The sequence below is a fragment of the Podarcis muralis genome, chromosome 2 (assembly GCF_964188315.1).
Source record: "Podarcis muralis chromosome 2, rPodMur119.hap1.1, whole genome shotgun sequence".
Taxonomy (NCBI): Eukaryota; Metazoa; Chordata; class Lepidosauria; order Squamata; family Lacertidae; genus Podarcis; species Podarcis muralis.
The window spans coordinates 40343467-40360080 of NC_135656.1; the positions used below are offsets into that span (position 1 = coordinate 40343467).

The 16614-nt window shown below is 45.0% G+C and overlaps 1 protein-coding gene across 3 annotated transcripts; it reads right to left on the reverse strand.

Annotated features, from left to right (window-relative positions):
- Positions 1-851: 851 nt before the first annotated feature.
- LOC114590728 (cytochrome P450 2C20-like) lies at positions 852-15166 on the reverse strand. 3 transcript variants are annotated; one of them, XM_077924303.1, is made up of 9 exons: positions 14881-15166; positions 13129-13291; positions 11512-11661; positions 5348-5508; positions 4504-4680; positions 3879-4020; positions 3098-3285; positions 2720-2819; positions 852-1308 (listed from the first exon to the last, which is right to left on the reverse strand). In XM_077924303.1, exons 1-9 carry the CDS (start codon positions 15055-15057, stop codon positions 1121-1123), a joined length of 1446 nt encoding a protein of 481 aa, XP_077780429.1. In that variant the 5' UTR covers positions 15058-15166; the 3' UTR covers positions 852-1120. The 3 variants fall into 3 exon arrangements, with proteins under 3 accessions (XP_077780429.1, XP_077780428.1, XP_077780430.1); XM_077924302.1 differs by having other exon boundaries at positions 2678-2819; positions 14881-15165; XM_077924304.1 differs by lacking the exon at positions 11512-11661 and having other exon boundaries at positions 2678-2819.
- Between the last annotated feature and the right edge of the window lie 1448 nt (positions 15167-16614).

The window sequence follows — 16614 nt, forward strand, 5'->3', positions numbered from 1 at the left end:
GTTGGAAGCCTCTCAGAGTGTAGATACTTGTCCAGGATGGGACACGGTTGCTCCACATAAAAGATTTCCTTCTTGCAAGAATGCTTAAAGCTCATGTGTAGATAGATACGTGTGGATTTCTTGAGACACGTGTAACAATTAACAAATTTTGAGCTGAAGTGTGAGTGTGAGGGACTGGAAGAGCTAGTTTAATGGCACTTATCTATCTCCTAGAACAGGCATAGGCAAACTCGGCCCTCCAGATTTTTTGGAACTACAACACCCTTCATCCCTCACCACTGGTCCTCTTAACTAGGGATGATGGGAGTTGTAGTCCCAAAACACTGGAGGGCCACGTTTGCCTATGCCTGTCCTAGAACCACCAGATTTCTCCCAGCGTCCCAATCCCACCCACACATAGGCCACCAACTCCAATCGGACCTGGGCCCATCAGGTCACCTGCAGAAAAAGGCATGAAGGCATTTATTTTTTATTTTATTTTTTTTAGAACTGGCCCTTCTCCACCAAGAAATGACCGGGTTAAACTTTTTTTGAGTCTCCCAATGGTGAGAGTCAAAGTGCAACAAACTGTTTTGCAGTATCTGCTTCACACACACTTGTAAAGGTATTATCACTTGACATTCCATTCATTTTTGGAGCCTTGTTTTACTTCTGTTCTGTTTACTGTGAATAATTGGCATTGAATAATGGGCAATGTGTGGCATTGAAAAGTGAGGATAGCAACACATTATCATCCATGCAACCTGCTAGCAACTACTAGCTTGGATGATGGGAGCTGATGTCTGAGAATATCTGGATTAGCCTGTTCAATTTCTGCCTTGTCCAGGGGTGCTAACTTTAATAAAATATGGGGGGGGGGTGTAAGTCCTGCCCTGCATAATTGATCACAAGATGCGGCATATGCACCCCATTTGAATGGTAATATCTATCAACTTGGAGGGCAGCCTCCTCAAATATTTTACTGGGGGGGGGGCTCCTATGGCATGTTCCACCTAAGCTTGGAATATCTGGTTTTCCTCAGTACTGTTGGATTCAAATCTCTCAGTGCTTCCATTCTACTTACTACAAATAGTTTTGGAGGCACTGACTTGATCCCTTCTGCTTAGTTTACCTCACTGGATCACTTAGAACGTCTAATGGCTTGCATTTGTACGCATGCGCTCTTCATTTTGTACTGCATATGAAAAGATGTTACGTCCATTTCTTTGAAATCTCCCACCAGCTGGAAGGTGAAGTTCTGGAGCAGAACAGCGAAGAACAGGAACAGTTCCATCCGAGCCAGGGCTTCCCCTGGGCATGCCCGTTTTCCTGGCAGAGACAAAGAAGGCAGAGCCAATCAATAACCAAAGACCAAGATAGTGCACAGCAAATGCTAGAGTTTAAGAGGTTTTTAAAAAAACAAAAAACCAAAGCAAGCATAACAAGGGCAGCAATAGGGCCAATTCTCAGTTGGTGTCTACAGCTCTCTGCTTGCACACTGTTATGTACATGAAAGGTCAAGGTGGTTCAGCAAGTAGGTTTTTGAACTGTTGGTCTCCAGTTTGTTTTGCTTCTCTGACTCGTGGGTGGCATTTCATTGTAGACATATTATGTAGCATCAAAGTACAGCAGGATTTGGAAGACCTGCTTGATGCTAATCTGGAATAGGCATGTTTTAAAAGCTAATTAAGCCAGACCAACATTCTTTTTCAGGTAATAGCCTGGAGGTAATGAGTCATTGGGATTCGGGTGGCGCTGTGGGTTAAACCACAGAGCCTAGGACTTGCCGATCAAAAGGTCGGCATTTCGAATCCCCGCGATGGGGTGAGCTCCCGTTGCTCGGTCCCTGCTCCTGCCAACCTAGCAGTTTGAAAGCACAAAGTGCAAGTAGATAAATAGGTACCTCTCTGGCGGGAAGGTAAACAGCGTTTCCATGCGCTGCTCCAGTTCACCAGAAGCAGCTTAGTCATGCTGGCCACATGACCCGGAAGCTGTACGCAGGCAAGATGAGAGCCACAATCCCAGAGTCGGCCATGACTGGACCTAATGGTCAGGGGTCCCTTTACCTTTTAATGAGTCATTAGGGCAACAGAAGATCCAAGGAACTCAGTGTAAGACAGCAAATGTGTGGGACCTCTTCATACAGATAAATCCAAGAACTTAGACAACATGTGACCTATTTCTGGGGTCTGTGTGTGTGAAATTGCTCTCATTTGAAAAGCAGAACCAAATCAGTTTTATGCAAATCTGTGTGAGTTTGTGTGTAGAAACCCTTGCTCAATGGCTCCACATATGCATATTAGCTCCAAAGCAAATATTAGGTAAACAGGAGAAATACCCTTGCCCTTCATTCCATCACTCCAATTCCAGCATTTATTTATCTCCTAGAACAGCAAACTTTTTCACTGTCCCTCAGACCTTGTGGGGAGCAGGACTATATCGGGGGAGGGGGGGATGAACGAATTCCTATGCCTCACAAATAACCCAGAGATGCATTTTAAATAAAAGGACACATTCTACTCATGTAAAAAATGCTGATGCCCGGACCATCTGTGGGCCGGATTTAGAAGGTGATTGGGCCAGATCGGGCCCCCGGGCCTTAGTTTGCCTACCCATGTCCTAAAACCATCAGTTTTGTCCCACTCCTACTCACACACCGGCCACCAGCCCCAACCCCACAACATGTGAATCAAGTCACCTGCAGAAAAAGGCATGAAGGCATTTCTTTTCCGGAACTGACCCTTCTCATCCAAGAAATGTCCAGGGTTAAACTTTTCTGGAGTCTCCCACTGGAGAGGGTCATAGTGCACAGTTGTGAGCATTGGAACCACAGTGGTGGACTTCAGGGAGAAGATAGACATTGCATTATTTGTTTTGGTTTCACAGTCATATAAGAAAGGACATTCTTTTCAGAAAGACAGTGATTGCTGAATCAGTCTGTCTCACATAATTGCACAGCATTCTGAAAAATCACCAGAAATGGAGTAGATGGGGGGAACTTATTACGACTTGTCTCCACACTGCCTGGAACTATGGCAGATCAAGGCCCTTCATGTGATGCTAAATCCCTCCCTTTTCCTCCCCATAGTAAACTGATCATTCCATGCGTGAATCATACCTGTGGAATGATGTAGCCCCGGAACTCTGTACGACACGTTGTTGCACGTGGGAAGCCCTCAAGGCTCCCTTTTTCAAATCGTTGAGTCTCATGGATAACGGCATTTGTGAAGGGCATCCTCACCCAATCGTCCATGCCAGGGATGCGGTTGGCACCTACCACCTCATCAATCTCCTGTTGAACTTTTGCTGCAATGGAAAGCATTCAGAAAATGTACTTCCAGAACTCTGGAGCTGCTTTTCATCTGACACAGTAATATTTTCTCAAGCAATTTCTCTTCCAAAATGCAGGGAGCATCATCTGAATATTTGTGAATTATTCACATGATTTATGCTGTATTTGTGATTTTCTACTATGTTCTATCATGCCATTATTACTAATTGTTTGTAAGTCACTTTGGGATTCATCTGAGTGGAAAGCAGCATGAAAATATAAAAAATTGTATGTCAAATCATCTTTCTCTTCTTAGAAACTAAGGCTAAAGTTAACCCCCATTCAAACCTCCTCGTCTGACATCTTTAGAGGTGTAGAAATACTTTTTTGTTCTGCAATGATCTTTATGAGTAAGTCTTACTGCCTCTGAACAGCTTTGCTGTTTTTTTTATCATGCAACTTCCAATTGTTCATTGATATTTTCTTTACTTGTTTTTTACCATATCACTATTACTATATTAGTGAAATAGTCCATATTTTGCTGTTTCGTTGAATTTACTGCAAGTGACCTTTGAAAAATTTTGTGCTGGATAGCAGAGCAAATCAGATCTTTTGGCCATTTAAGTACCTTGAATGTGTGGAAATTTAGCCATCACCAGGAGGCTGAAGACTAAGGCAGTGCTTGAGTTTGTTGACCCAGCAATAAAGAGTCCAAACACGCACTGGACAAGCTCTTCGGTGCTGTAGATATTCTCAGGATTGGTTTGTTTCTGTAAACAAGGCAGAAGGGAAAGGAGGGTGGAGAAATTGAAACATCTCATCCTATTCCACACAATAACCTTGGTGGTCTGGTCTGTCATGACCTTGTCTTCTCAAGGCTATAAATGGAATGAACAGTGTTAACTTCTAACACAAGATGTACATGGCTTATTGCAATATAAAGATATTGTTGAATATAAAGACACCATTGAGAACCAGCGTGGTGGGGGAGGGGGATTTCAGACCACAATCTCATGTATGATTTCATTTTGGTCAGCTGCATTTCTGCTGCCTGGGTTGATGTCTCAATATACTGGAGGACAGATGTTTCCATCTGAGATTAGTTTGGAGATGGACTTTAGCAGCCACTAAAGCCAAGAGAGGGACAATGGTTCAGAATGTGGGAGTGCAACAACAATGAGGGACAGTTTCAAATTAACTACAAATGAAGGCATCTCAGAAATGTAGGGAAAGAAAGGTGTGGATCTCCCTACCTTCTCTGACCTGATAAGGAAGCAATCAATATAGTCACGGAGATTCTGAGGATCCAGTGTCCTCCTGTGGGACTCCACCCTCTCACGAATGAAGGCCTTCATTTTTGCACAGTCTGCTAATATCTTCCTGTGCTGTCCAGGTAGGTAAGCCATTATTCCTGGGAGTAAATTATAAATCTGGAACAGAAGCAATGGGGAAATGAGGAAATAAGATAAACTGCAATCATAAATGAGATAAATGAGAAATGAGATAAACTGTATTTGCCTCTCTCTCATTCAGAGGCTATTAAATTAATGTGGCTTTTGGAACTTCTCTGCTACTGCTGCTGTTGCTGCTTCTACTGCTACTACTAGTAGTAGTAGTCATGTCCAACAAGCACACACAGAGACTTTTCAAGTTTCAGCTTCCTGCTGTGAGAGCTCTGCCACTCTTGTATCCAGAAATGAGTCATCAGGTCACTTATCTCACTCCAGTGGAAAAATAGGAGCCTTCTCTGATGCTTTTGTCAGAGTGCAACGTTTTCCCTTAAGGTTACAGCATTCAAACATGGCATTTTATCTAAACTTACAACTTTAACAAAAATGTGATGATATTTTTGGCATTATTTGCATAAAGACATGCCACTGGGGTGAAGAACTGATTTGGATTGCAGTTTGTTATGTGGGAGAAAGACCTGTAACAGATCACACTGAGATGAATTGAACCACATTTTACATCCCTACTGGTGACATAAGTAAATTTGAGGAAGCATGCCTGTTTGAGTGCAGAAATAGTTATCAGCAGAAAGAAATACAGAGGTGGAAGAAAGACCCCCAGGTTCAGCATGCAGAAGGAACAACATGCCTGCATTGATAAAGTACGGAGGTAGCCCATGAAGTCCTGCACAATACGCAGGTTCTCCAGCAGCACCGGATCTTTGTAGTCAAACCGATTCCCAAAGACAACTGAAGAGAGGACATTTGAAACAGCACATGTGATGCTTCTTCTTGGGTCAAAGGCCTGCCCTGCAAGAAAAACAAGACATGGTGAGTGGGGCTTGGCAAGTTGGTAGTAGTAGTAGTAGTAGTAGTAGTAGTAGTAGTAAGGTAAAGGTAAAGGGACCCCTGACCATTAGGTCCAGTCGTGGCCGACTCTGGGGTTGCGGCACTCATCTCACTTTATTGGCCAAGGGAGCCGGCGACAAGCTTCCGGGTCATGTGGCCAGCATGACTAAGCCGCTTCTGGCGAACCACAGCAGTGCACGGAAACGCCGTTTACCTTCCCGCCAGAGCGGTACCTATTTACCTACTTGCACTTTGAGGTGCTTTCGAACTGTTTGGTTGGCAGGAGCAGGGACCGAGCAACGGGAGCTCACCCCGTCTCGGGGATTCGAACCGCCAACCTTCTGATCGGCAAGTCCTAGGCTCTGTGGTATAACGCACAGCACCACCCGCTAATATTATTATTACTAGTAGTAATAATTATTATTATTATTACTATTACTACTACTACTACTAGTAGTAGTAATAATAATAATAATAATAATAATAATATACCCCTTCCATCTGACTGGGTTGTCCCAGCCACTCTGAGGCGCTTTTTTTGCCTTTATGGCAAAACTGATATATTTTCCTTTTGACATCTCTCTGGAATTTAAGGGACATAGGTGGCACTGTGGTCTAAACCACAGAGCCTAGGGCTTGCTGATCAGAAGGTTCGCGGTTTGAATCCCAGCAATGGGGTGAGCTCCCGTTGCTCGGTATGACGTTAACATATGAGAGTGCTGGAGGTGAAATAGTTAAACAGGTTACCTAATCAGAACCCAGGGGGGTGGAGTCAGAGGGACTATAAAATCAGCTCTGGGAGAGGCGAAGGGGGAGTTCGATGGGAGTTGGGTGGCTGGTTGGAGTGAGAGTGAATTGGGATAGAGTCTGTAGGTAGGTTGAGTTAGTGTATAATAATAATAATAATAATAATAATAATAATAATAATAATAATAATATTTTTTTATTTATACCCCGCCCTCCCCAGCCAAGGCTGGGCTCAGAGCGGCTTACAAGCAATAATAAAACAAGATGAATGGTTACAACTTAAAAACAAAAATAAAATACAACATTAAAATAATGGAACATTAAAATATTAAAATGTAGCCTCATTGCAGGAGGAGAAGGAAAAGAAAAGAGAAAGAGAGGGAGGGAGGGAGGGAATCAAATTGGCTCCAAGCCAAAGGCCAGGAGGAACAACTCTGTCTTACAGGCCTTGCGGAAAGAAATCAGATCCTGCAGGGCCCTGGTCTCATGAGGCAGAGCGTTCCACCAGGCCGGAGCCAGTGTTGAAAAGGCCCTGGCTCTGGTTGAAGCCAATCTAACTTCCTTAGGGCCTGGGACCACTAGGGTGTTGTTATTTATGGACCTTGAGGCTCTCCATGGGGCATACCAGGAGAGGCGGTCCCATAGGTACAAGGGTCCTAGGCCGTGAAGGGCTTTATAGGTCAAAAGCAGCACCTTAAATCTGACCCTGTACTCCACCGGGAGCCTTGAAAAGCACTGGCTGAATATGCTCCCATGGCAAAGACCCCGTGAGGAGCCTCGCTGCAGCATTCTGTACCCGCTGGAGTTTCTGGGACAGCTTCAAGGGCAGCCCCGCGTAGAGCGAATTATAGTAGTCAAGCCTGGAGATGACCGTCGCATGGATCACTGTGGCCAGGTCGGGGTGGGAAAGGTAAGGGACCAACTGCTTGATCCGGCGAAGGTGGAAAAATGTCGCCTTGGCTGTTGCTGCAACTTGCGCCTCCATGGAAAGGGAGGCGTCAAGGATTACACCCAAACTCTTAACGGAAGGCAATGGCACTAATTGGGCCCCCGCAAGAAAAGGGAGTTGCTCCCTCATCCCCATGCCATCCTGACCTAGCCATAGGACCTCTGTCTTCGAAGGATTTAGTTTCAATCGCCTCCCACGAAACCATCCAGCCACAGCTTCCAAGCATCTGGTCAGTGTGTTCAGGGCCGAGTCGCTGTGGCCATCCATCAGCAGTTAGAGCTGAGTGTCATCAGCATATTGGTGACAGCCCACCCCAAATCTCCGGATAATCTGGGCAAGGGGGCACATAAAGATGTTAAAAAGCATCGGGGAGAGAATTGCGCCCTGCGGCACTCCACACACCAAGGAGTGGCGCGATGACATTTCCCTCCCTAGTGCCACCCTCTGTCCCCGACCAGAGATAAAAGAGCACAACCAGTTACGGGCTATGCCCTGTATCCCCACATCTGCGAGGCGGTGGTCCAGAAGATCATGATCGACCATGTCAAAGGCTGCTGACAAATCTAAAAGGATCAGCAGTCCTGACCCGCCTCGATCCAGTTGTCTACGGAGATCATCTGTTAGGGCAACCAGAGCCGTCTCCGTCCCAAAACCAGGACAGAAACTGGACTGAAATGGATCTAATGCCGATGTTTCCTCCAGAAACCTACCAAGCTGTTCAGCAACCGCTCTCTCAATTACCTTACCCAGGTATGCAAGATTTGAAACTGGGCGGTAATTGGATAGGTCTAAGGGATCTAATGAAGTTTTCTTTAAGAGTGGACACACCACTGCTTCCTTCAGTTCCCCTGGGAATGTCCCCGTGTCAAGGGACAAATTGATAATTTCAACCAGGGGGGTCCGCGCAACATCTGGACACTCCCTAATCAGCCAAGACGGGCACGGATCAAGGAGGCAGGTGGTGGGCCTACCAACTTGGAGGAATCTATCCACATCAGTAGGGAGTATCCAATCGAAATGGTCCAACACTGGACCTGAAGTCAGTCGAGGGGCCTCCAGTTCAGTCACTGTATCTAAATTGGCAGGGAGGTCACGGCGGAGCAACAGGACTTTCTCCGCAAAAAAGCTTGCAAATGCCTCACAGCTGTGGGTCGAATTTGTGCTTAAATTTGTTTGTCCTCCTAAGGACGTTATTGACCTAATTATTCTAAAAAGTTGTGCCGGGCGAGAGCTAGCGGATGCAATGGAAGCTTCAAAGTAAGATTTCTTAGCAGCTTTCATAGCCATCTCATAGGCTTTCATAAGCGTCCTATAAGATGTTCTTGAGGCTCCGTCACGAGTCCGTCGCCATACTCGCTCTAGCTGTCTGAGATCCCGCTTCATTTTCCGGAGCTCCTCAGTAAACCAAGGGGCCCAGTTTCGACGGGGTCGCAGAGGGCGCTTAGGCGTGATCTCATCAATGGCTGCCAAGAGCCGGTTATTCCAGTCCTCAACAAGGTCATCTAATGAGTCGCCAGGAGGAGCAGGGTTCCGCAAGGCTTGTCGGAATCTATCAGGATCCATCAGTTAGCGAAATCTATCAGGATCCATCAGTTAGTGTAGCGAAAAAAGCTGAGTCAGGAACAGTTAGGAGCTAGGAAGGCAGGTAAAAATCTGAGAGGTGGTTTAGTGAGTGAGAGCAGGCAGCAGAAGTTATAGGTCTGGATAGGCACCCCATGATTGTAATTGACTGAGACCGTTTATGAAACCACACACTTGTTAAACTGCAATAAATAAACAGAAGTTTATGTTCCAATTTAACCCTGACTGGACTCAGTATTTTACTAGGTAGGGCCTGGGTGGTGGCAGCAAGAAATAAAGTGGTGGCAGAGGGATCAATAGATGGTGAAACGTCCGGGGACCCTGTGTGATCGCCACACTCGGTCCCTGTTTCTGCCAACCTAGCAGTTCGAAAGCACGTCAAAGTGTAAGTAGATAAATAGGTACTGCTCCAGCGGGAAGGTAAACGGTGTTTCCGTGCGCTGCTCTGGTTCGCGGGAAGTAGCTTAGTCATGCTGGCCACATGACCCAAAAGCTGTACGCCGCCTCCCTCAGCCAATGGGTGAGAGTGGGGTCGGGTGGCAATGTTTCTATTTCACTTACTATATGTAGGGTTTGGTGTCAGCATTGCTTGTGCAGGTTCTTTGCTGTTCGCTTGTGTTCCTTTGGTGGTGAGAGAGGTTGGGGTTGGCCTAGGGTGTGGTTATTCATTTGTGGTTGGCTGTGGTGGTCTTTGTTTTCATGTGTGAGTGGGGTGGGTGGGTGTTTTGGATCAGGTTAGCCATATTGATTTGTATGCTGTTGGTGGATTATTGTCGTTGTCTTGTTGGGCTGTGTATGTGATAAAGGGGAGCCGTAAAGGCGTCTTCTTCTATTTGTCCCCGTGTCAGTTTCAGTTTATTGGTTAATTTTTCTAGTAGGGCTGTTTCCCATACTATTTGGTACCATTGGTCCATGCCTACTCCTGACAGGTCTCTCCAGTGTCTGGCTATGATGCTTCTGGCTGCTGAAAGTAGGTGGGTTATGAGTTCTTTGTGGTGTAAGTGGGCATTATTGTCTTGGAAGATGTTTAGTAAAGCCAATTCTGGGGTGATTTCTAATACTTGCTTGGTTATTTTACTTATTTCTCGTACAGTTGTTGTCCAGAATGGTTGGATTTGGGGGCACTCCCACCACATGTGGAGGTATGTGCCTGTGGAGGTGCACCCTCTCCAGCATTTTGGTGAGATTCCTCGGCGTATTAGTGCTAGTTTTCTTGGTGTTAGGTACCACCTGTAGGTGAGTTTCAGAGTGAGTTCTTTTCTTTTCGTTGATATGCATTTAAAGGGGGGTATAGTCCACATTTTGGTCCATTGAGTGGGGTTAATCTCATAGCTTATGTCATCCTCCCATTGTTTTTTGATTGCGTCTAGGGAATTCGTGGGATTTTGTAGTAGTATTTTGTATACTGCGGATACCATTTCTCTGCCGTGTCCCTTTGTTGTTAAAAGGAGGTTTTCAAAGGTTGTCAGTGGCCTAGTTGCTGCTGATTTTACTGCTGGATTGTTTAAGAAGGCATGTAATTGGTGATGCGTTAACCAGGGCATTTGGGTGTCTTCTAGTTTATCTTGTATTTCTTGTGTTGATAAAGTTTGTTATTTTCGTAGAAGTCTATTAGGTGATATAGGCCTTTGGTTTGCCAGGTTTTAATCTGGAGGTTTTGTGCTGCGTGGTGGAATAATGGGTGGGAAGCCTAGGGAATTAGTGGGGATGGGGTTGGGGATAGTTTGCCTATTACTGTTTTCCATGCCATGGGAATTTTCCTTAGTTTGTTCGGGAGGAGAGGGTATGCTGTGGTGCAGGTATTTTCAGTTGTGTCCCTCTCTAGGTGTATCCATAGTTTTGTCTCATCTTCTAGTATATATGGGATTATATGGCGTATTTGGTTGGCAGTATAATATCCTTCTATGTTGGGGATTCCCCGTCCTCCTTCTGAGGTGGGGAGGTGCAGGTATTTGGGGCTTATTCTTGGGTTTTTGTGTGAGAAGATAAAGGAGTGTAGTTTTCCCTGCCATCTGCGGAGTTGGGTTTGGGGGATGCAAACTGGAAGGGTTTGTAATAGGTGGGTTAGTTTTGGGAGGGTTTTATAAGTTTTATTGAGCGCAAAAACTATGTACAGTGCAGAGGTCCAAAATCCATGTCTGCCTCAATCACCAGCAGATTCCGGAAGTGCCTTCTTCCTGTTTGCCCTCCAGTATATAAGCCCGGGAGAACCCCATTTCCGCCTCTTTTCCTTACGTGTAATTCCCTGGCGAAAACTATGCAATGGAAGAGGCACGTCCAACTCCCTGGAAGCGGTGTCATGGCTCATCTCAGCCTGACTGAGCCTTTGCATCCTCCCCCCCCCCCCTTTCTCTCGTCATCCATTTCTCCTAAAGTCTCGCTTTCACCAGACTGACGAGGTGCAGCTGCTCAACAAAGGAGGAGGCTGTCTGTACATTCCTGTCTCTCCCCTCTCCCTTGGAGGCAGACCCCTGACACTTAGCTTTAAAAACAAATTAATTATAGAACCACCACCCCCAAGAAGAATATAAAGCTTGCCCAATATTTAAAGAGAAAATTTAAATCGGAGAGGTCTGAAGTAAGAAGAGACAAATTACAATCACCAACAACAATCACAAAATAAAACCCCACTTCCTGCATTGAAGGATGGCAGAATTTTCTTTGGAAGACGTATGGCTCAAGAGTACCTTGTGTGGCCACCAATTCTTCCACCAGGCAAAGGGCTTCCTCTTGTATCCTCTCAGACATTGTTTTCTTTCCCATCCCAAATTCCCGCAGGGTGGATAATGTGAACCTGCGCACCTCTCTCCATTTTGCCTCATTTCTGTTGACCAGTCCTGAAAGGAAACAGGTGGAGAGCTCAATGTGCAGAAACCAGCAGGAAGTTTCAATATGAGAGATGGTGCCTTCCTCCTTCAGGCTATATTTCCATTTGTAATTGCAAACGTGGTGGTTCCAGACAACTGGATTATTCAGCATTCAGCCTGATTTGTTTGCGGTTCGCTTGCACTGAGATTATACAACATTAAAAGAACCACAGAATTGTAGAGATGGAAGGGACCACGAGGGTCTTCTAGTCCAATCCCCTGCAATGCAAGAACCTTTTGCCTGATGTGGGGCTCAAACCCACGACCCTGAGGTTGAGTCTCATTCTCTACCAACTGAGCTATGAGCATGGAGCTGGACTATCATGGAGCTGGATCTATCCAGAATAGGGGGGGCAGGAGCAACTTGCGCCAATGCTATATCAGCACTTCTTCACACAGGTCACTTTTTCACACACTCAAGCACTGGTTTGCCAAAACATCTTGTGCTATCAGTTGGTTTTTTGTTTTTTGTTTGGCTTCATGGCTGTTGTTCTGTTACTCTTTTCACAATGCCAAGTTCTCCATTTCTCCCTTCCTCTCTTTCTTTTTTCTTTTCCTTCTCCTCCTGCAATGAGGCTACATTTTAATATTTTAATGCTCCATTATTTTAATGTTGTATTTTATTTTTGTTTTTTAAGTTGTAATCATCATCATCATCATCATTATTATTATTATTATTATTATTATTATTATTATTATTATTATTATTATTATTATTTCTGGCGATCACACAGGGTCCCCGGATGTTTTACAGTCTATTGATCCCTGTGCCACCACTGTGCTTGCTTCCCCGCTGCCACCAACCCATTACTCTCAGGTACACACTGAGTCCAGACAGTTGTTAAAATTAAACCAAATAAGCAAGTTTATTTTATAAGCATTAACAAGTTTATGGTTTCTCAGATAATTTTCTTGTCAGTTTCTTAACCTTAGTTTCTTTACCGGCCTATACCTTCTTAATCCCTTCTGACTGATTATCTCAACTATTTGACTGACTCCTCTTAACAGATTCTCTCACTCTCTCACATCAGACTATCCCAACCCACAGACTTATGCTCCCTCTCTCTTCTCTAACTCCAGACTGACTTCTTAACAACTCTAACTCTAACTCCTTCCCTTGGGTTCCTATTGGTTAATCATTTTACACTTAGTTAACCCTTTCCTTATGAAGCCAGTATGATGTCACACACCTAGGAGGGCAAACACCACACCATTCATCGAACCTAAAGCTACAAACATGTTCACAAAGATCCAAGCAGCTGATACAGAAGACACAAACATGGCATGATGTCATCCATTTTGATCCAGCATGGCTGCTCTACTTGTGTACCTGAAACATGGCATAACTGCTGAGCATAATAGACAGGGAAGTGTGGCAGGGCCTAGGTTAACACAGGTAATCCAAAAATAAGCACAGAAATGCAATACACCCCTTACCTCGATAGTTGTTCGCTCTGTCTATGAAGGGCATTGCAGGACGCCCACCAAATTCTTCAGCATGATTCACAAAAGCATCTTTCATTGTTTCATATCCACAAATCACAACGATGGGCTTTGGCCCGATCCAGACAGTAAAGATGGGGCCATATTTATCAATGAGCTGAAAGTAGAATCAAAGACAAGCAAGGTTCGTTGGTCAATGCTTCCTTTGGACAGATACCTCAGGGCAGGGGTGGAGAAACTGTGTTCCCTGGGCCAAACTTGGCCTGCCAGGCTTTTTCTCACAAAATATATTGACCCACCTCTCAGCTGGCATCATGGCAATCTTAGGGCAGTGGGGAAGATTCACAAAAGCTTGCAAAAACTTCTCCTGTGCAACTCTATGGTGTGATTCAATCTGGAATGCTGTGCACAGTTCTGGTTGACTAATGTCAAAAGGAGATATTGTAGAGCTGGTGGGGGGAAAGTCCCCAAAAGGAAAACTAAAATGATCAAGCAGCTCCTCTGTGTGGAAAGGGCACAACATCTGGATCAATCTTTCTTTTTTTAGGAAAAGGTTGAGTAAAAGGAGACAAGACAGAAGTGTGTAACAGTGTCATGGTGTGCAGGAAGCGGAGAGAGAGACTTTGCTCCCTTTCCCATCTCTTTCCTGGCCAGTCACCCAGTGATGCTCTATGGTGGGAAATTCAAGAGAAACACAAGGAAATACAGTCATACCTTGGTTTTCGAACAGCTTAATTCTCAAAAGTTTTGGCTCCCAAACACCACAAACCTGGAAGTGACAGTTTCAGTTTGTGAACTATTTTTGGAAGGCGAATTTCTGATGGGGCTTCCTGCAGCCAATCAGAAGTCGTGCTTTGATCTCCGAACGTTTTGGAAGTCTAATGGACTTCTGGAAAGGATTCCATTCGACATCCAAGGTATGACTGTACTTCTTTGACACAGCACAGAGTTTGGAATTAATGACTGCTAGATGTAATGATGGACAGTTTTAACAGCTGATAAGATAGAGACACAGCTGGGACACCAGTTAAAGTTGGTAGTAGGCACTCAGTTCCACCAAGACAGATTTCCTCAAGCTATAATATGGCCATCAAGTGTAGCTTTACCCTCCATCAAAATTCATGGCTGTTATTCATTCATTCATTCATTCATTCATTATTTTTTACTTTTTAGATTTCTATAGTGCTCTTATTCTGAGGATTATATCATCATCATATTATTATTAATATTAATTTAAAAACACATACATACATAGCATAATAACAACAGAAACAATATCCCCCCACCCAAGTTCAAAAGGTATAGATGGCTTAATTAGGCAAAGGCCTGGGTGACAATGAATGTTTTTGCCTGGTGCCTCAAGATATGTAATGAAAGCCCCAGGTGAGCTTCCTTGGATAGAGCATTGCACAAATGGTGAGCCACCACAGCAAAGGCCCATTCTCATGTTGTCACCCTATGGAGTTCTCACAGAGAAGGCACAAAAGAAGGGCCTCAGATCACATGGCCCAGGTTGGTTCATATGGATCCCCATACTCTCTACAGCCTTCTAGCATGGGAAAAGACAAAAAGGATAGGAACTTTCCTATCATAAGCTCCATTCTGTTAACTGAAGGCTTCTCAAAGCAGCAGACTCAAGCAGATATACACAGACCAGACAAGGAAGAAATTAAATTTGTGTCCTCCTCTCTCTGTCCTGCTATTCTAGGCAAAATCCTATTGACATTTATGGACAGGGAAACTCACCTTTGTATAGAACTTGTAGACAGGCAGGACATCTTTCTGCAGGAGATTTCCCAGCAAGAGCCAGGGAGTGGGTCCTGGGGGTAGCTGGCTTTTCTTCTTGTACATTTTGAAGGAGGAGAAGAGTACAGTGAAGAACAGGTAGAGAAGGAGCAGAGCTCCTGCCCCAACCACCTCCATCTTTCACTGAGTTCTTCTTTAGGCCAGAAATCCAAGAAAAGGCTTAAGAAAGACAGGAAGGAAGGAATGCCGTCAGCTGGAGACCCAGCCAAACCTGTCTCTGAAATATCTCTAACATTCCAACCCTGTTTTTATTCTTTTCCATGTGATTTTTAATTATTAGCAAGAGCTAGTTACTCATTAAAAGAATGTCACTCTGACCTGAACTCCGAGTTAACCCCCTAACCCTTGGAAATGTGAGATGTCGTGCATGGAGGCTGTGCACTGATGCACATTTATTGTGAAGTCAGCCAGGGAAAACATTTTCTTTTCTGGTGTCAGTTGAAGTCAGCAATACTGAGCTGGACAGACCTTTAGTGCAGTTTCCATTTTTGTGACTTTATGTTCCTGCTCATTTTTATACAGGAGTTTAGTGTATTGACATACCTACTGATCAGTTTGTGCTTCATAGATGTGGCTCTCACCTGCTGACTGCTATGCATCTCAAGTAAGGCTTTCTTAGCTGCATTGCCCCATGTACGGGGAGTGGCCATAAGCCAAGAGACTCGATTAGCGATTTATCTTTTTTCTTGCTGGGCATCTAGCTGCCCTGATCTTTCTGCAATGGTGTTTTCCCCCCCCCACTGACTTCACACTGTGGGACTGGAGAAGTGTTTCCTTAATTTGGTGCAATTGGCATTTAGCCCAGGTAAGTGAGAATATTTAAGAAAAGGTTTCTGCAGTGTCTGAGGCACTATTGGGTTGAGGACACTCTTTATTCACCTTCCATGGACTCTGCCTTTGAGGGGTGGGTCCTTGGAGTGCCTTTAGACTTGGCTTGCTCATTGAGGTGAAAAATGGCTGAGGGTGTGTGTCAGGGAACTGCCATCGGTTCAGGAGGGAGAGAGGAAAAGCCGAATGGATTATAGAGAGCCTCCAAGGATCGTGGGAAGCAGCTCCTCTTCAACAGAGGAGAGTGACCACACCTCCAGTGGAGAGGAGTTGCAGGGCTCGGAGGAGGCGAGGCAGTGCCAAGACACCTTGCCTTGGCAAAGCAGGGAGGAGTGGAGTCCTCCGTTACCCATGCCTTCCTTGCGCAGTAAGCTTCCGTGCCGAGAGGGGAGGCGTAGACTGGGGGTCAGGAAATTACTTTGCTGGGGAAAGTTTAAGAACCGCCCACTCACGGATTCTTCCAGTGAATGAGCCAGCCATGGGAGAGTGGCGCTCTGGACAGATAAAGTTTATTTTAGCAGCTAAAGCAAGGCTTTACTACCAAGTAGGCAGGTAATTGCCTGCTTGCTCTCGTGCAATCGCTTGGAACCCTTACAGTGTGCATGTCAGGTGAACATACCAGCGGAAGCAGATTTAAGGAAGTGCAATGGGTTTGGTGACACTGGGCACAGAGCTTCCGAGATGCCACAGCTTTTATTTATAATGGAGCTCAAGAGGCTGGAGTGCCAAATTTTTGGCCCCTGGAATTTGAGACCCCAAGATCTGCCACTGACACCAGGGAGGGAGAACGCTTTCCAAACCTTGCTGAATTACCACAGCATGTGGTCATAAACATGCCCAGGAGGT

Bases quoted from the DNA above. Each gene is read 5' to 3' on its own strand.
- LOC114590728 (XM_077924302.1), bottom strand. From the start codon at position 15,057: ATGGAGGTGGTTGGGGCAGGAGCTCTGCTCCTTCTCTACCTGTTCTTC. The intron at 4,681-5,347 runs GCATGTTGTTCC...CTTCTGTTCCAG, and splicing joins TCCGTACTTTATCAATGCAG to ATTTATAATTTACTCCCAGG. The intron at 2,820-3,097 runs GTATGATTCACG...TTCTCCCTGAAG, and splicing joins GGGGCTACATCATTCCACAG to TCCACCACTGTGGTTCCAAT.